Source organism: Nyctereutes procyonoides, unplaced genomic scaffold (assembly GCF_905146905.1).
Source record: "Nyctereutes procyonoides isolate TBG_1078 unplaced genomic scaffold, NYPRO_anot_genome, whole genome shotgun sequence".
Classification (NCBI taxonomy): Eukaryota; Metazoa; Chordata; class Mammalia; order Carnivora; family Canidae; genus Nyctereutes; species Nyctereutes procyonoides.
In genome coordinates, this window is record NW_026575125.1 from 72,390,101 (window position 1) to 72,409,994 (window position 19,894).

The following is a 19,894-nucleotide window of genomic DNA, read 5'->3' on the forward strand; positions in this document are numbered from 1 at the left end:
ACCCTCCAACCCAGCAATTGTACCTCAAGGTATTTACCCCAAAGATAAAAATGTAGTGATCCGAGGGTCACCTGCACCCCAATGTTTATAGCAGCAATGTCCACAATAGCCAAACTGAGGAAAGACCCAGGATGTCCATCACCAGATGAATGGATAAAGATGTAGTGTGTGTGTGTGTGTGTGTGTGTGTGTGTGAGTATGTATGTATATGTGTATATATATGTATATACACATATACATACAATGGAATATTACTCAGCCATCAGAAACAATGAATATCTGCCATTTACATTGATGTGGATGGAACTGGAGGGTATTATGTTGAGTGAAATAAGTCAATCAGAAAGACAATTACATGATTTCACTCATATGAGGAATATAAGTAACAGTGCAGTGGCTCATAGGAGAAGGGAAGGAAAACTGAATGGGAAGTCATCAGAGAGGGAGAAAAATGAGAGACTCTTAACCATAGAAAACTGAGGGTTGCTAGAGGGGTAGTGGGTGGGGTAATGTGGTAATTGGGTGATGGGCATGAAGGAGGGCATGTGATGTGATGACCACTGGGTGTTATACGCAAGTGATGAATTAGTGAACCCTACATCTGAAACTAATGATGTACTATATGTTGGCTACTTGAATTTAAGTTTTAAAAAAAAGAATGTCTTTAGCCCTAGCTGTCTAATTATCTTACTACTTCCAGGGGAGAGGCTAAGGAAAGTCACCTAGCTGTCCACTAAGCAATCACTATCTAAATTGAGGATATGAACAGACAGATGTATCTCACTTACTTGGAAAGAGTGACTAGGATGCTTTCCCCAGGTCCTGACTCTGTTCTAGAGAGATATTCCTTCATTCCTGGTACCCCAACATGTCTACAGAACTAATAGAACTTACCATGGAGGAACCACTTCGCATGCTGCTTCTAGCTAGCTTCTGGCGATGCAGCTTCACCAGATGGTCGATGTCCTCTTCTTCCTCTTCCTCTTCCTAGAACAATAAATATAGATTGAGAGTTAATAAAGTAAGGAAAAGTTCAAAAACTGATAAGCTTGGGCAGCCCGGGTGGCTCGGCGGTTTGGCGCCACCTTTAACCCAGGATGTGATCCTGGAGACCCGGGATCGAGTCCCACATTGGGCTCCCTGCATGGAGCCTGCTTTTCCTTCTCTCTCTCTCTCTCTCTCTCTCTCTCTCTCTCTCTCTCTCTCTGTATGTGTGTGTCTCTAATAAATAAATAAAATCTTAAAAAAAAACTGATAAGCTTCCTTTAGCCGGGGGCATCACAATGCCGGATTTTAAGTGGGAGCCATAATTATCGCTAAACTCTGAGATGTCCTGTGCACATGCACACATGAATCCTTATTCTGTGTCTCCAATTTCAGGTTTCCAAACTATATTCCAACCATTTTTCTCCAATCTCAAAAGAATAAGATAAGAATATCTCTTTCCCATTCAACTGCCCCAACCCAACCATCCCTTTATATTTTAATCAAAATAAATATTCATTTAAGCTCCCAACTAGATATCAAGCATCATGTTAGAAGATAAAAGAGACAGCGAAGACACTCTTTTTCTTTAGGCAATTCAGCAACCAGATTTACTTTAGAAATTTGAAGGAATCAAGATTCATGTTGTCTTTTCCTAAAGAATTAAACAGGTTGATTAAGAGTATCAAGTACTAAGGTCAACCCTAGATTTATCAAATTTCATATAGTGACCAATACACTGGTACTTACCATATCTACACTGAGGCCTGGGACAGATTTGCTTCTGTCTCCCAAGGAGCTACTTTCATGTCCCACATCTTCTGGGCGAAGATCAATCACGGATTTAGTATATTCTAAATGGAAGACCAAAAACCCAAATCATAAGAGACCCATTCTTTTCCACACCAAGAACACATCCAGGGTACGCAGGACTTCAATCTCTAAGGCCATGATAGGAAACCTACCTGAAGGTCTGAGGATTTTTCTGGTGTTCTTCTTAAATATCATTTCACCCTCATCAACAGATATCACATTTTGATCCCCAGGTTGAGTTTCCTAGGAAGGAATAAGGGCAAGGAAATGGAAAAGGACTGTAGGAAAGGTGGAAGGATAAAGTAAGGAAAAATAGCCTTAAGAAGAATAAAGGTCAGATTTTTGCTAAACTATACAAAGTTAAAGGAAAGATGAATTTATTTTGTAAAGATTTTATTTACTTATTCATGAGACACACACACACACACAGAGGCAGAGACATAGGCAGAGGGAGAGGCAGGCTCCTTGCAGGGACTCGATCCCAGGACCCTGGGATCATAACATAAGCTGAAGGCAGACGCTCAACCACTGAAACATCCAGGCTTCCCAGCTGAGCAGTTTTAAAAGTATACTCAGATATTTATTGTAGGGGAGCCCGATGTGGGACTCAGTCCCAGGACCCTGGGATCATGCCCTGAGCCAGAGGCAAACGTTCAACCACTGAGCCACCCAGGCATCCCAGGAAAGATTACTTTAATCTTAGGAATTTAATTTAATCCTAGGAAGTAGTACAAAACCTATTTTTTCACGTGGTTCAACCAAAACCTTAAATGCTCCCAAGTGAATCTGCACTGAAATTTGTTTAGTTGAATTCTTTTTTTTTTTTAAGATTTTATTTATTTATGGGCAGCCCGGGTGGCTCAGCGGTTTAGCACCACCTTCAGCCCAGGGTATGATCCTAGAGACCTGGGATCGAGTTCCATGTCGGGCTCCCTGCATGGGGCCTGCTTCTCTCTCTGCCTGTGTTGTGTCTCTGCCTCTCTCTTTCTGTGTCTCTCATGAATAAATAAGGAAATAAATAAGGAAATATATTTTTTAAAGATTTTATTTATTTACTTGACAGAGATAGAGTGCAAGGGAGCACAAGCAGGGGGAGTGGCAGAGGGAGAGGGAGAAGCAGGCTCCCTGCTGAGCAGGGAGCCCGATGTGGGACTCGATCCCAGGACCCTGGGATCACGACCTGAGCTCAAGGCAGATGATTAACTGACTGAGCCACCCAGGTACCCCATTTAGATGAATTCTCAATGTAAACTGTTCCTGAGAAGGAAAAAAGAGAGAGAAGAGAAGAAAAATGAGAGAGAGAGAGAGATCCCAACTGACCAATAACTAAAGCTTACCTTTTCCAGTTGAGATGTGGGGGCAGACATCTTCTTCCATTCTGGAAAGAGGCCAGATTTATCCAGAGAGTCTCTCCTGGGGGTAGATATAGAAGTTATAACAAAATCACCTGCTCAACTTCCCCATCTATGGAAGCTCTATGGAATGAGATCCACTGGCTTGGGGTCACTGCAGTAACCAAATCCAGAAAGTAAACGTCACATCTGATTTACCTTTGAAGGAATGTAGACAATCATATAAGCAACTTTGCACAAACACACTTACTCCCCCACTCCTAAGGGACAGCAGGGGCAGTTGCTACTGGTCCAGGGAGACTCCTCTAAGATACAGCAGCCCATGGAAGTTAGCACGCTCCAGAAGACTGTGCTCGGAGCCAACAGCAGATGTACTACTGACAAACTTGTGGCAAGGTCAGAGAAAATACTTCATTTGACTTGCTGAGGACAGAAGGAAGACACACTGAAGGTATAGGAGCCCTGCATCTTGAACTTGACAACAAAATGTAGTCGGAGGTGCAGGCACTCGCAGGGATTTCACCTGGACAGGCTATCTGAGTCAGCTGTATAGCTGTCCAGACTTTCACTCTCGGCCTCCAGTGCACTCTTTCCACTTTTCAGCTTAGGCACATCAAATGGCACACTAGAATAAAAACCAAAGGCCAATATGTAAAGGAAGTAGGTTCTCCTGCTGGGAATCAGGCTTCCTCCCAACCCATTCACAATGGGAGCCTGAGTGGTCTTTCTACGATAAATATCTGAGTATACTTTTAAAACTGCTCGGCTGGGACGCCTGGATGTCTCAGTGGTTGAGTGTCTGCCTTCAGCTTAGGTCATGATCCCAGGGTTATTGGATCGAGTCCCTGCAAGGAACTTGCTTCTCCCTCTGCCTATGTCTCTGCCTCTGTGTGTGTGTGTGTGTGTGTGTGTGTGTGTATTTCTCATGAATAAATAAATAAAATCTTTTTTTAAAAAAAGGATCTCAATTAATTTCACTTGGCTGCCAGGACATGACTCTCTCCTGGTTCTCTGACCTCACTGGGGTCCCCTTCTCAGGGTCTTCTGCTGGTCTTTCATCTCCTAAAGCTCTAATCTTTGGATTGTGTCCAGGCGTGTTCCTTAGACTGCTTCTCTTCACTATCTAGAATTATTCCTAAATGATCTCATCTCATCTCATGGCTTTAAATATCCTCTATAAACCAATAACTCCTAAATTTATCTCTCACTCAAATGCCAGGCTTGTATTTCCAACAGCCTACTTGCCATTTCTGCTTGGATGTCTCAAACACAGCAAGGGCAAAACTAAAGCCCTAATCCTCCCCCAAATCTGCTTTTCCTTCAATTTCATCAAATGGCAACTTCCTCCTTTCATTTCTCTGGTCAAAAATCTTAACAGTTTCCCTTGACTCCCCTTATTCTCTCACAATACAAACTCAATCTGTTAGCAAATACTCTTGGCTCTGTCTTCAACTATATCTAGAAACTGACCAGTTCTCACCCCCTCAACTGACGTTGCTTTGATCCAAACCACCATCACCTAGCTACTGGTCACATTATGGTCACAATAGCCTCCTGAATGAACTCCCTACTTCTACCCTTTCCCCTACACAATCTAACCTCAATAGACAGTCAAAATGAGCTTTTAAAATATAAATCCAATATAGAATTACCAAATGACCCAGCAATTCCACTTTTAGGTATATACCCAAGAGAACTGAAAACATGTGTCCACACAAAAACTTGTACATGAATGTTCATACCAGCATTATTCACAATAGCCAACAGGTGGAAATAGTCTGTCCACCAATGGATGAATGGATAAACAAAATGTAGTATGTCCATACAATGAAATATTACTGTCAAAAAATACAGTTCTGATACATACTACAACATGGGTGAACCTTGAAAACATTATGCTAAATGAAAGAAGCAAGACATATTTTATATGATTCCACTTATGTGAAGTATCCAGAGCAGGCAAATCTACAGAGAAAGGAGGCAGATTAGGGACTAGAGGAAACAGAGAGAGAATGCTGAATGGGTGTGGGGTTTCTTTTTGAAGTCATGAAAATATTCTGATGTTAGACAGTGGCAAGCGATGGTTACAGAACATTCTCAAAGTGCTAAAAGCCTCTGAATGTCATACCTTAAAATTGTTAAAACAATTAATTGTATGTCATGTGAGTTTCACCTCAATTTCAAAATAGAAAAAACATCATGTCACTCGGAGTGAGATTCCTTACAAGCGCCAACAAAGTCTTTTGTGATATGCTTCTCATCCCTTCTCTGTCTTCATCTCTTACCACTCTCCCCTTGCTCGCTCAGTTCCAGATTACTCAAACGCACCAAATACAAACTCATCTTCCGCTTTCTTTGCCCATTATGCTTTTCCCCCAGATCCTCTCAAAAGTTTGCTCCCCTGTCTGCTTCATGTCTTTGCTCAGATATCACTGTATTATTGAGACTTTTCCCTGGCAATCCTAAGTAAAACAGCATGTGTACACACATGTCTTCCTGCCACTCCCTATCCCTTTAGACAGCTTTGTCTTCTCTATAGCACTTGTCAACATCTGATTTGATATGTTTACTTGATTATTGTCTGTGTCTCCCTGTCCCCAAATCTAAGCTCCACAGGCAAGGAACTTTATTGTATTTACCAGTGTATCCCAAGCCCTAAAACAGTGCCTGGCAAATAGTAGGCATTTGTAGACATTTGTTTTAAAAATATGTCAATTAACATATGAACAAAGAACAAAGTAACCAGGAAAAAAAAAAGAACAAAGTAACCAGAATCTATAATGTCTTAGGCAGTAAAGAATAAACATTCCAAGTTATGACATCATGTTTGCAATAGTTTTATGAAAAAAGGCAGCAGGGGTTGAAATCCTAGGGCATGCAAGAGGTGAAACAGTGGTCATTTCCTGAGAGATAGCTCTATAGTTCAAGGCGCAGCAGGGAAGTTGATTTCATTTTTACTTTAGAATCATTCTTTTTCTCCCTTTGCTCCAAAGAATAAAGAATCCAAAGCAGAACCATTCCTCTAGAGAAGTAGTTTAACAATAACCCATGGAGTGTGTTTTCTGCTTGTATTTTGTCCTAATGATTAATACGTACTAATCCAAAGCTGATACAAATAACCCTAGGGCAAAAAGGCAATTATTGGCATCTGTGCAGTAAAAAATAGACTAAGAGATGAGAGTCCTGGGCTCTAACTATCTGTATGATCTCAGGTAAATTATTTATCTTGTTTTCTTTTCTGTAAAAATAAGAGGGCTGAATTTGATTACCTCTGAGACTCCATAATTTTATGGCAAAGATCATTTATGGCCACTTAATCTGCTTCCATGTTTAGGATAAATAAGTCTTCTGGATCCAATGAGACAAGAGGTCATAGACAGCCAGAAGCAGTAGGTCTCAGAAATTACATTCTGACCGATGATGTCAGATGTGTTAATCAGATTCAGAAAATAAAAGTTGTTTTTATCCTTATCCACCAAGGAAAAGGGGGGCCTCATCACCTAGAACAGATGAGTCACCCACCCAATGCTGTGTGGATTAAATCACAGTGCATACATACCATGAAACACCATACATATGGCAAAAAGAATGATAGACCCTTAGTGCAGACATGGAGAGGTGCCGATGTTTTATTTTTCTATAATTGTTCCTTTTACACCTTGAGTTATAACTGACATAAGTAACACATGGTTAAGTGTGTGATTTGATGAGTTTTAACATGTACATACACTTGTGAAACCAGCACCGCAATTAAGTTAGTGAATACTCCTATCACTCTCAACAGCTTCCACTCACTCCTTCATAATCCATTCCTCCCTGCTTACCTCTGTTCCCAGACAGAAAGTGCTGATCTGCATCTGCCACTACTCTTTGGTTTGCATTTTCTAGAACTTTATATAAACAGAATCATACAGTATGCCCTCTCTTTTGTTTGGCTTCTTTCACTCAGCATGATTATTTTGAGATTCACCCATATTATTGCTCGTATCAATAGTTTATTCCTTTCCATCACTGAGTAGTATTCCACTGTATAAACAAACCACAATTTATCCCTTTGCCTGTTTATAGACATTTGAGCTGTTTCCAGGTTTTGGCTATTGCAAACAAAGCTGCTATGAACATCCATGTACAAGTCTTTGCAAGGACACATGCTTTTGCTTCTCTTGAGTAAATACTGAGGAATGGAATGGGTGAAACACAAGGTAAAGCATATTTAACTAAACTCCTATTAGACTGGTTTTCAAAGAGGCTGCACTGCTGCACATTCCCACCAACGTGTAGGAGAATTCCAGTTGCTCTACATCCTCACCAATAATTGGTATGGTTAGTTCTTAAATTTTATCCATTCTAATGGTTATACAGTAGCATTTTATTATGATTTTTTCATATTTCCCTAATAACTAAAGGTGTTGAGAGCATCTTTTTATGTGCTTATTCAATACCTGTATCTTGCCTTTGGCAAAGTGTCTGTTCAAATATTTTGCCAAGTTTCTACTGGATTATCTATACTATTGAGTTTTTAAAATTCTCTCTCTTTCATTTTTTACCATTTACTATGTATGTAGTATGACAGTTTTTTTAAAAAGAAATTAAAAATGTAAGAATCCAATCCATATTTGTACATTTAGATAGTCTGGTAGTCCATCACCAAAACTAGTAATACCCATTAACAATAGTAGTCTGGGGCAGAAGCAGTGAGGTTACTGGGGACTCATTTTACATATTTCTAATATTGCTTTTCAACAATCATACAAAACATGATTAAGTCATTTCCCTTTGGCTCAGGGAAATTTAGGGGAAAAACACAAGTAAAAAGCCAAAAAAAAAAAAAAAAACCACCAGCAGCTACCAAATAAGGAGTAAAGGCTCCTGTTATAAAGTTCAAAAAGTCATGGCTAAGAAAACAGAAGAATGATTTAGCTCAGCAAAATTCCATCCAATACAGAGATGTACAGAGATGTACAGAGTGAGTAGGCAGTCCTGGAATAAGACAAGGAAAACAAAAGTTCTCAAGATTTGTAGTCCCAGGTATCAACAGATGCAGACAAGACTGCTGGTGTATGTCATCTCTCATGACACTGCTAGGAGTTAGATGATGTATCCAAAGCTGGACCATGTGAGCCTGGACATTTAAGAGAATTTCAGCAGACCAAACCCCAAGACCCCCAAGTTGCCTTTTGTTTTCCCCTTAGGTTCCAATAAAAGAAGTATATAGAAAGCAATATTTTATGCTTGAAGTACAGTTGGGTGTATGGAAGAGATAAATTGTTTCAGGTTGAGGTGAGAAGGAGGTGTCAAGGAGAATTCACACACTATATCAGAGCAAATAAAAGATATAGGCAGAAGAACTTCCTAGCTTCAACATGAGTAATACGAGAAGAAATGGTCTGGCAGATAAATATATAAATTGCCATGGGGTGGAGAAATAGAAACAACTTGCAAGATGGTCAAAGAACTATTCTGGAGAAGAGTATAACCCTCAGAAAATAGATTGCTTGTGAGTGCTTTATACTATATAGAAACTCAATAAGAATATATATTTGATAAAGCATAAGAGTGCAAACAGGAAAGATGGAAAAACAACAAATAGACAGAAGTAAAAGGAAGATTGAGAGCAAAGAATAAATTAAAACCTAATCAAGATAATTCACTTTTTTAGGTATTTATTTGAGAGATAGAGAGAGAGAAAAAAAAGACAGAGAGACAGAGAGAGAGAGAGAGAGAGAGAGAGAGAGAGAGAGAGAGGCACATGAGGTAGGGAAGAGCACTGAGCACAGAGCCCAATGCAGGGCTTGACCTCAGGACCCTGAGATCATGAGCCTGAGATCATGATCTGAGCTGAAATCGAGAGTCTGACATTTAACCGACTGAGCCACCCAGGTATCCCAAGATAATTCATTCTAAAAGTACATTAGATATAGCAAAACGAAAGGGGAAAAGGGGAGGAAAGAAAATGGCTGAAAATCAAAGCATAGAGGAAAAGGTTGGGTTAATCACAGTGAATTGCTTTTACCTTTCTTTTCTCTTGCATTCGATACTAAAAGAAAAGGAGGATAAATAAATAAGAAATCCAACGTCCCTAGGGTGGGAAATTTAACTAATAAAACAGAAGAAAAGCTCAGAGGATATGACATAGAAAAATTTTCCAGGGACACCTGGGTGGTTCAGTGGTTGAGCGTCTGCCTTTGGCTCAAGTCATGATCCTGGAATCCTGGGATTGAGTCCCACCTCATGCTCCTGCAGGGAGCCTGCTTCTCCATCTGCCTATGTCTCTGCCTCTGTGTGTGTGTGTGTGTCTCTCATGAATAAATAAATAAATAAGATCCTTAAAAAAATAAAAAGGCAATTTTAAAAAATGTCCTGATTTTATTGTCCTGCCCCTACATTGTTCAGAATCAGTACAATTCTTGCTCTCATTTGATAGAAGCTGTCTTTGGTAAAAGGGATTCTTTAGACAGGTCACTAGGAACATCTTGCCCTTCCTCTCAATAAGCATATTTTCTACTTAATAAAAAAGCTTGTAGTTTAAAAGCATCTCCAGTTATAGCCAGGCAAAAACATGAATAGAAGAGCTACTTACATGAATATATGAGATTTCATATCTCTTAATTGCTACACAAGTTTTACAGACTTGAAAAGGGCTAGTTTGACAGCCTCGGAGCAAAAGCCCTAGCTTATTAATAGTTGTAACCTTAACCTATTGAAAAACAATATGAGGCCAGAAAAGAGAGCAACTCAGGGGTTTCTCAGGAATGAGAGTGTAAGAGGTTGAGAGTGAAACATTGTGTAGCAGTTAAGGCAATTACCTCTGTCAAGGGGAGAGCAAAGTATCCCTTTTTTTCTTCTTATTGCCTCCCCCAAAGCTGGTAGAAATTGTCCTTACATCATCAATAAGAGAGGCTTGCTGATTAGAGCAGAAATATTCTCATCCAGCCCAACCACCACTTCCTCTTCCCAGAATTTCTTGAGGAAAATTATAATGATTGATTTGTATGCATAGGAGGTGGCCACTCTCAGATGACAATTAAGGAAGGTTTGAGAATGTACTAGAGAATGTCTGAACAGTAACAGGGACATTTCTAACAGTAGCAGAAACAGAGAAGGCTGGCTGGTGTATGGATGAATGCCAGCCAGCAGAAGCCAAGGGGCCCAGCACAAGGTTGAGCATCTATCTTCCTTCAGCTCAGGGTGTGATCCCGGGATCAAGTCCCATAACAGGCTCCCTGCAGAGAGCCTGCTTCTCCCTCTACCTATATTTCTGTCTCTCTCTGTGCCTCTCATGAATAAACAAAATCTTAAAAAAAAGAAAAATATTCCAGCAATGAACAAAGGACTCATCAAGGGTACATATTAGGAGGATACAGAATGATCACCATTGAGACATGTGTGTACCTACACACATACGCACAGTAAGTTACCTACAAGGGAGAAAAACAGAAGGCTTGCTGACCTCAGACTTCATCACAGTCACACTCAATAGTAGAAGACAATGGAATAATGTCTACAAATTATAAGGGAAAAAAAGTGTGACTCAAGAATACAATATCCAGCCAAGATACCATTCAAGTATTAAGTCAGTAGGTAGACATTCTTAACATGAAAGAGTAAAATAAATATTGCTTCTGCAAGCCCTTCTTGAAGGAACTTCTCAGTGATAAAATCCAAACAACCAAGAAAAAAATGAAAGGAAAAAATTCAGAAATACAAAGAAGCCATGGTCCAAGGTTATAAGGATACTCCTGTTAAATATGAACAAAAACTAAACAGATAAAACAGGCAGATGGTTTATGGTTGCATAACAGAATGTAAATGTTAGAAGTGCTGTCAAAGTAAAAGTAATTTGAGTATAAAAAATGAGAGTAGGGTAAAGTATTTGGAGAAAGTATAAGAAAGCTAATCTCTTTTTAAAATTTTATTTATTTATTTGAGAGAGAGAGACAGAGCATAAGCACGAGCAGGGGAGAGGAGGCAGAGAGAGAGGAGAAGCAGACTCCCTGCTGAGCAGGAGGCCCAATGGGGGCTTGATCCCAGGACCCTGAGATCATGATCTGGGCCGAAGGCAGCCACTTAACCAACTGAGCCACCCAGGTGCCCCTAATTTCCTTCTCTTTCATAGCACAGAGTACAGTGATAATATTGAAACAGGTAGATTTTTTAAAAATGACTAAGTGACTGACACAGCACTCCACTCTTAGGTATCTACCTAAAAGGAATGAAAATGTATGTCCATACAAAAACTCATAATGAAAGTTCATAGCTGCATTACTTATAATAACCAAAAAGTAAAAACAATCCAAATGTCCATCAACAGATGAATGGATAAATTAAATGTGGTATATACATACAATAGAACATTCGAATATATAATCAAATATTGTTTGGCAATAAATAGAAATTAGGTCCTGATACATGCTATAACATGGATGAATCTTGAATACATTACATTAAGTGAGAAAAGACAGTCACAAAGGATCACATATTCTTTTATTCCATTTAAATGAGATGTCCAGAATAGGCAAATATATATAGAGAGAAAGTAGATCAGTGATTGCTTAGGGGTGGGAAAGGATAAGGAAGTTGGGAGTTTTAGCTAAAAGAGTATAGAGTTTCTTATTAAGGTGATGAAAAGTTCTAAAATCAGTTAAGGCGATGGTTGCACGATTCTGTGAACACTAAAAACCACTGCATTATACATTATAAATGGGTGAATTGTATGGTATGTGAATTCTATCTCAATAAAACTATTACCTAAAAGACACTAGGAAAAAAATGACTACTCAATAGATTTTATGATTTTTTTTCTTAAACTTAGAGGGATGTTAAAGATTAATATCTTTTATGGTAAAGAAACATTTATCTGAAGATGAGCAATTCTTCAATTTTATTTCCTCTGTTTTATTCTGTTAAATTCAAGTAAAATTAAATAGCATGCTTTTAATGTATATATTATGATCCAATATTATACAGGTTTTTCAGTCTATCCACCCACCCATCCTTCTACCTACATATATAGATAAATGATGCCTTAAATAATTTTCACATATGAGTACTGTGGGTATTAGGAATTTGGGTGATTTGTTGCTTTCTTTATTGTTTCCTGTACAGGTTAAATTTTTAATCATGAGTATGTGTTATTTTTATTCAACTTTAAATTGGTCTTAAAAAGAAGAGAGTAAATATTCCAAAATGATAATGTTAACATGTGAGTGGTAGCAATAGATTTTCCCCCTCTCTCTTTATTCTTTTCTATACTTTCCAAATTTTCCTGTCATAAACAGCTCTTCTTTGATAAATAGAACAAAGTTTAAAATAATAGAATTCAAAGGATGTGTAGCATCTCTGTAAATGATTGTTAGTTCTTACCTGGGCTCCTTCTGTTGCTCCTGAATGATCCTTCTTCCTGGCCAGATATCATCCATCTGTGACTGATGAAGAAGAGACTGTCCCACTGTCTCTCTTTTATTCACTTTGAGGTAAACAAAAGCATGGCAGAGTGGTGGTAATGAGAGGAGGGGGATGGAAACACATCCCACTTGCAGAAGGGATGCAATATAATCTTTATATTCCCCACAGAGCCCATGAAGTAAAGACACCACTAGTAAGAACATATAATAGGATTCCAAGCCAAGGGATCTTTCACTGACGTCAAGTACCTCAAAAACAAAACAAAACAAAACCATTTCCAGACAGGGCCAGTACCTGCAGGTTTGCGGCGCAGGGACATCCTAATTATCTCACTGCCTGTGTGGTAAGCAAAGCGATTCACTTTCTGATCATAAAACCAATCTCCAGTTGCCTTCTTCAGCTCTCTGAGAAGGAATAAAGGAAAGTGACAAGTGAATTTTTTTTTAAATGTCTCTTGCCATTCAACTAACAAAGGCCGAGGAGGGAAATTCTCCCCACAGCCAGGGCCTCCTTGCCTCTCTCCACAGGTGATACTCACATCTCCTTGGTGCACACCTTACACCTCCAGGTACCAGTGCTTTCCTGGATGCGGCAGTCCCGACACACCAGGTGATTACAACCCCGACAAGTGTTGGTCTTGGGAGTCAAACGGCCCAGGCTCTCCTGGCACCGGGCACAGGTCCGATCGCTATAGAATTGGCTGCCCCTCTTGGCCCCTTTCCTTTTGATCTCCAGTAGCTCATTCTTCAGTCGCCTGCCAAGAACCCAAAGAGAAGCACAAGTGCGTTCACAGTCTGCATAGGTTGCATGGAGAGTTGTTGAGGGGTAGACAGTAAGACTTTGGTTTGGTAATTAAAATTTGGTTCTACAGAAGCAACAACTTCAGAGCCCAAGGGAGGAATTGTATACTGATACATAAGTTCTTCTGAAAGTCACATGGGAGGTATAAGGAAAGGTCCAGATAAAATTGGTCAAAGGTCTGGGCACCCATGCTTTTTCTGGAATGCTTACCTAATCCTTTTCTCATCTGCTTTCCGGAGCTCCTCATCTCGTTGTAGAACACTGAGGATCAAATCCCTCTCCATCTCAGACAGAAAAGAGAGGTCAAGTATCTCTGACATGATTTATTCTATATTTTTATTCTACTCTTCTTTCTTCAAATCAATCAGACCAGGAATGCCACCACAGTTGCCTGAAATAAGATAAGGACTACTTTTCACACAGATAATTTACTCCAGAGTAGTCCCACAGCCCTAGAACCTCTTAGTAGACTACTTTCCCCTTAAGCCAGGACAAAAAGACAATGCAGAAATATCTGACCTATTTACCATTCCTACTCCCACCTGAATCCTGCCCTTGAAAATGAGGCAGCTCTGGATTTTCAAGAAGGATAACTTATTCATGACTCTGGAAAAGGGCTGAGTCTTTCAGCATGAGCACATTAGTCTGGATTAAGCACAGAACAGCTGAGTTGAACTCTCCCTACAGCAAGTGAATCCTAGATCATCCAATTTTTCAATACTTTACATTTTCCCAAGTCCCAAATCTATTAAACCAAATAATCAGACAGCTGGTCTCTGTAGTAGAGAAGAAAACCACATAGGGACTTCTGCCAGTTGAAGCCCATTTTTCCTTTCCTGACCAGCTTCTGTGTTCTCAGGACTCAGATAGCTTTATGCTATACTCTAAAAGTTCCATCACCTACTCTATCTCCCAAAGTTCTTGTTGCTACCACTACCTGAAGAATATCTTCACCCATTTCATGCACATTTGTTAAGCACTCACTCTGATGTGCATTGTGCAAAGTGCTAGGGATACAGTGATGACTAAGACACACAGAATTCCTGTCCTTAAGTTCACAGACTAGTAGGGGACACAGATATGCATAAATACAGTACAATGCACTAAGTGCTATCAGAGGGATAATAAATTAAATGCTATGGGAACCTAAAGAAGGAAGCAACTAATTCTATCTTGCATAGAGAGAGAAGAGAATGACCCGTATACATGGAAGGTTTCACAGAAGAAGTGAATTTTTCCTTATAAAGCAGCATATTTTTGTTGGTGGGAGGAAATGGTAGGAAAGATAGGTTTGGGCTAAATTTTATAACTCTCATTCTTTTTTTAAAGTTTTATTTACTTATTTGAGAGAGAGAGAAAGAATGAGCAGGGAGAGAGGCAGGAAGAGATGCAGAGGGAGAGGGAGAGGGGAAAAGCAGACTCTCTGCTAAGCAGGGAGCCTCAATGTAGGGCATGATCCCAGGACTCTGAGCCAAAGGCAGAGGCTTAACTGACTGAGCCACCCAGCCACCCCTATAACTTGCATTCTTGAAAATTAAGAATTTTTGCATTTATTACATAGACAATAGAAGTCCATCAAACATGTTTGTTGTTGCTTTGTTTTTGATGTTGGGAAATTAAATGATTAAATCCATTTTACTCTAGCTTTAGTACAAAAGAACTGATTCAAAAGACAAACTGAAGTGCAATCTGGAAGTACATAACACACTGTAAAATATGTGCATTCGTTACCCAAGCAATACCACTTCTAAGAATCTACCTATAGAAATATTCATACAAATGTGCATAGAACAATATATATACAAGAATGTTACTGTAACATTATTTGTAAGAACAAAACAAAGAAGTTCTTTAAAAAAAATACTTCCATATAATGGCATACCATGCAACCATTAAGAAATGTGGTAGATCTGTTTGAAAATGCATCTTGGAGTAGAAAAAATAAGTAGTTGCCAGACTATACTGAATGATTTGTTTGGTAAAGTATTTACCTATACATTTGTATATGCAGAGAAAAAAGTCTGGAACAAAAACCACGATCATTGGTTTCTCTTGCGGAGGATTGGGAGGGGCAACTTTCACTTTTTTTACTGTATATAGTTATGATTTTTTTACGTAAAGAAGTCTTACTTTTAAGTCCTAAAAAAGAAATTTCAGAGGAGACAGGGGATTGCTGTAATAGTCCAGACAAAAGACAATCTAGGTTTACCAAGTGCACCTCTACCCAACTTGGCAAGTCATTTTATTTGTCACCCTCTAGTTTCTCATGTGCAAAATGATATATTTCACAAAGTTATCAAGAAAGTGAAATACTGTTATGTTACAGGGCCAATCACAATGTTTGAAATCCATGTTTAACAATACACATACTTGCTGAATCTGCTACAGGGCAGGCGTAACCCAGGGCAGCAAGACAAAGAGCAGAGAATCAAGTTTGAGAAGCAGAAGTAACAGAATGGAGTGACTAAGAGGATGAAGAAGGCACAAAGATGCCTTACCTTACCTGTCTTGGTTTAACAACTGATAGATTAGTAATAATCCTAACAGTGAGAAGAGTTATAAGAGAAGAAACAGGTATGGAAGTAAAGCAAGAAGTTTCATTTTAGTCATAGTGAGTTTGTGCTACATACATACAGGATATCCAGGTAATTAGGCTCAGAAAGTAGTTGGAGGCACAGGGCTGGTCCTCAGGAAGAGTGACTGTATCTGAAAGTACGATTTGGTAGTCATGTCAGTCAAAGTGCTCAGGGTAGACAAAGCTGAAAGGAAATGAGGATCATCTTTTCCTTTTCTGCTCTCCCTTAAAACTAGACCATGAGCACTTTTCCACTCTTTTTTTTTCCAATTACCTACAGGACAATGAAGACTATAAACAACGCAGCATAGTTATAAGGTTCCATCAACAGTTTCTTGACTTGGCTATTTCCTGGTCTTTATTGAACTGTAAGACACTAAGTTTCCTTCATGGACCCTTTCTTAGATAATCTTGAGAAATAATTCTTAGTTTTCAAACCAAGGAGAATATTACACTCTCTGAGAACAAGGGCTTTTTCAATATTCTTCTTTGTATCTGGCCCAGCACCTAACATGATATTGTGAAAAAAAGTGTTGCACTTGCTGCCACTACTGCTGATCATCACCCCATCAGTTCTATTTATTGAGAATTGACAATAATGGCAGACAATGCAGTACTTTATATATATTAATTTAATCCTCGCAACAACCCTAAGAACGCAGTAGTATTATTATCCCTATTTTATAGATGAGGATCCAGGAAAGGTTAGGTTAACTTGCCCAGTAGTAAACAAAGTAAGTAAAGTTGCTGGGATTCAAGCCCAGGCAATCTGATTCTAGAGCTAGCACTCTAAAGGCTCTGTCCAGGCAGGATCATGGCCAAAACTATTGTAAAATGTTTATCAGAGCAATCAAAAGCATTGTGCAAATGGATTCTCCTCTATGTGATTATGAATGGAGCACTGGCTAAAATATCAGCTGCTCATGAATAAAATAGGTATCTACCAATTGCCTAGCAGCTAAAGACCAAGGATGGCTGGCACAGGTACACTGGGAATGATAAGTAATAAAACAGGCACACTGACACAATAATGAGACCAAGTAATATTAAGACCAACAGATGTAAGAACATCATTGAGGAAATAAATACAGCACCATAAGAAAATGGAACTGCTAATGTTGTATATCTTCTCTTTGTTTTTCACTTATGGACCAGATCAACCAGAACTGCCTCCTCCTAAAATCTTAAATTCAGTAATCCCCATTTTTCTGACCATAGCTCATTCCCACTAGACCTGTTCTTCAACCACTTCAAGACCACAGTCTCTCTCGTGGGACGCCTGAGTGGCTCTGTGGTTGAGCATCTGCCTTCAGCTCAAGGCATGATCCCAGAGTCCCGGGATCGAGTCCCACATCGGGCTCCCTGCAGGGAGCCTGCTTCTCCCTCTGCCTGTGTCTCTGCCTTTCTCTGTGTATCTCTCATGAATAAATAAATAAAATCTTAAAAAAAAGACCACAGTCTCTTAAGTCCATCTTTCATTTTCTTTTTTTTTAAATTTTTATTTATTTATGATAGTCACACAGAGAGAGAGAGAGAGAGAGGCAGAGACACAGGCAGAGGGAGAAGCAGGCTCCACACACCGGGAGCCCAACGTGGGATTTGATCCCAGGTCTCCAGGATCGCGCCCTGGGCCAAAGGCAGGCACCAAACCGCTGTGCCACCCAGGGATCCCCCATCTTTCATTTTCTCTTGGTCTCCTTGCCTCCTGCTGATCTGTTTTCCTTTCCAACCCAAACTGGACTCCAAATGACTCAATGTTTGAACCATTCTCACAAGTATCTTCCATATCCATCTATCTTCATCCCTCTGCTACAACTGCCCATCAAAATCCCAAATCTGTACCAAAGCTATAGTCTTGCCTTTTATGCTCCTATACCCAAGCCCTACACAATTCTTGGTCTCCAACTCAGGTGGACCCTCACTGTCACTTTTATGTCTTTTTACTGGCTCTTAGTTCAGGTTTTCACCTAGTTTTGCTTTACCTAGTTTTGCTTCAGGTTCTATTTTTTAAGCCTTCATTAGTCTCATCTCATACTCCCACTTCCCTTTCCTCCAGTTCCTATCAGACATCCTTGTTTCACATTTGTAGAGAAAAAAGATTTAGAATCCACCGCCTATGACATACTCAGCTCCCTGCCTCCTCTCCCCCATAACTTGCCAATATGACTCCTTTCAGAAAAGCCATCTCACCCCAACCCCACCTCTGACCATGGGTAGTTTCAAACCCTAACCCTGTCACCAGTCAGTTTGCTTGAGATGCAATCTTGCATAATCAGTAGTGGGGAGAAGAAAACAGGATAAGAAAAAAATTTTTTGAAGCAAGGACAAAAAGGAAAGCATAGGAAAAAAAATGAGACAAATAGCAAAAAGAAGATGGTAAAAATAAGCTCCAATGTTATTAGTGAACATTAAAAAAACATATATGAGCAAAACTCACCCGTTAAAATGCAGAAGTTAACAGACTGGATAACATTTTTAAAAATCCAGCTAAGTGCCATTTTACAAGGGACACATCTAAAACATAAAGATGAGGAAAGATGGGAAATAAGATGGAAAAAGATATACCAGGTAAATGCCAACCCAAAGAAAGGTGATATAGCTACATTAACATCTGAAAAATAAAACTTCGAGATAATAAAAGCATTATAACACATAAAGAAAATCAGTTCATAGAGTAAATAAGCCTGTATGCCCTAATTTAACACTTCCAAATATATAAAGGAAGATTAAGTATACCAAAGAAAAATTAAAAATTCAACCATCAAAATGAAAGATTAACATACCTCTTTCAGTTATTGACAGAACAGGCAGATAAAAATTTAATAAATATATAGACAAGTTCAACAACAAAATAAGCTTGATTTAGTGGACATATATAGAAATCTATATCCAACTGGAAAATTACATTCTTTTCAAGTACAAATGGAACATCTACCTCAAAAATTATCATGTACTAAGTTATAATACAAGTCTCAGTAAATTTCAGAGAAACCATTCTCATACAGATCAGGGTCTCTGACTTCAACGGAATTAAATATGAGGTCAATAACAAAAGATCATTTCTAATCCCAAAACATTATGGAAATTTAAAGACATTTCTAAGTAACTCATAGGTCAAACAAAAATTAGAACTGTAGGGGATCCCTGGGTGGCTCAGTGGTTTAGCGCCTGCCTTTGGCCCAGGGCGCAATCCTGGAGTCCCGGGATCGAGTCCTGCGTGGGGCTCCCTGCGTGGAGCCTGCTTCTCCCTCTGCCTGTGTCTCTGCCTCTCCCTCTCTAGGTCTACCATGAATAACTAAATAAAATCTTTAAAAAAAATTAGAACTGTACCAAATCTATCATTAATATCTTAAAAGAAGAAAACCTGCAGGCTGTTTTTCCACCACTGTCACTCCCATACTGTAGAATGTCTTCTAGAAATTCAAAAAGGAAAATGTGGAATAAAAGTAATGCTTTTTATGCAAATAGTTTTATGGTAGGTGATATAACACATCTTGAAAAACATAACTTAGAAAAATAATGGATGCACAGGTAAAACCAGACAGGTTTGAAGTTAGGAAACCTGTGACCTTTCATATTCTCCCAGCTGATGAATACTACAGTTTAGTGGAGAAACCAAACCCCAAAATTACTTGTTAACACTCTTCACTGAAATTCAGTCCCAGATGTGTTGTCAAAAGAGCAAGGATTATCTATTGAGAAAACCACAGCTCAGGGAACATGAGTGTCCATGCCCAAACTCTGATGGACAATTTGTTCCATGTTAATTGTGGGATGTCAAGACTCAGATTAAATATCTTAATATGGCACCCTTGTGGGACCTCATACCCATGGGAAGTTATTTTAGAAAGGATGGTTTGTTGACTTGGAAAATTATATACACTTACCACTCAAAATTCAGGATATTTTAACCCAAATACAAAAGCCAGGGGAAGCTGAAAATCTATCAAAATGGAAGGTTAAC

At 39.1% G+C, this 19,894-nt stretch overlaps 1 protein-coding gene across 4 annotated transcripts in view; it reads right to left on the reverse strand.

The window, feature by feature from the left end:
* The window catches only part of SYTL4 (synaptotagmin like 4), a 79,843-nt gene that overhangs the window by 13,405 nt on the left and 46,544 nt on the right, over nt 1-19,894 (reverse strand). For 2 of the 4 annotated variants that reach the window (XM_055338559.1, XM_055338561.1), the window contains 9 exons: nt 13,566-13,746; nt 13,093-13,308; nt 12,849-12,958; nt 12,513-12,615; nt 3,673-3,774; nt 3,135-3,210; nt 1,950-2,040; nt 1,735-1,838; nt 895-987 (listed from right to left, as the gene is read on the reverse strand). In XM_055338559.1, the coding sequence (XP_055194534.1) occupies nt 895-987; nt 1,735-1,838; nt 1,950-2,040; nt 3,135-3,210; nt 3,673-3,774; nt 12,513-12,615; nt 12,849-12,958; nt 13,093-13,308; nt 13,566-13,675 (1,005 nt within the window). In that variant the 5' untranslated portion in view covers nt 13,676-13,746. Of the gene's footprint in view, nt 1-894; nt 988-1,734; nt 1,839-1,949; nt 2,041-3,134; nt 3,211-3,672; nt 3,775-12,512; nt 12,616-12,848; nt 12,959-13,092; nt 13,309-13,565; nt 13,747-18,367; nt 18,445-19,894 lie in introns of all 4 variants that reach the window. The other 2 variants (XM_055338560.1, XM_055338562.1) reach the window with 2 other exon arrangements.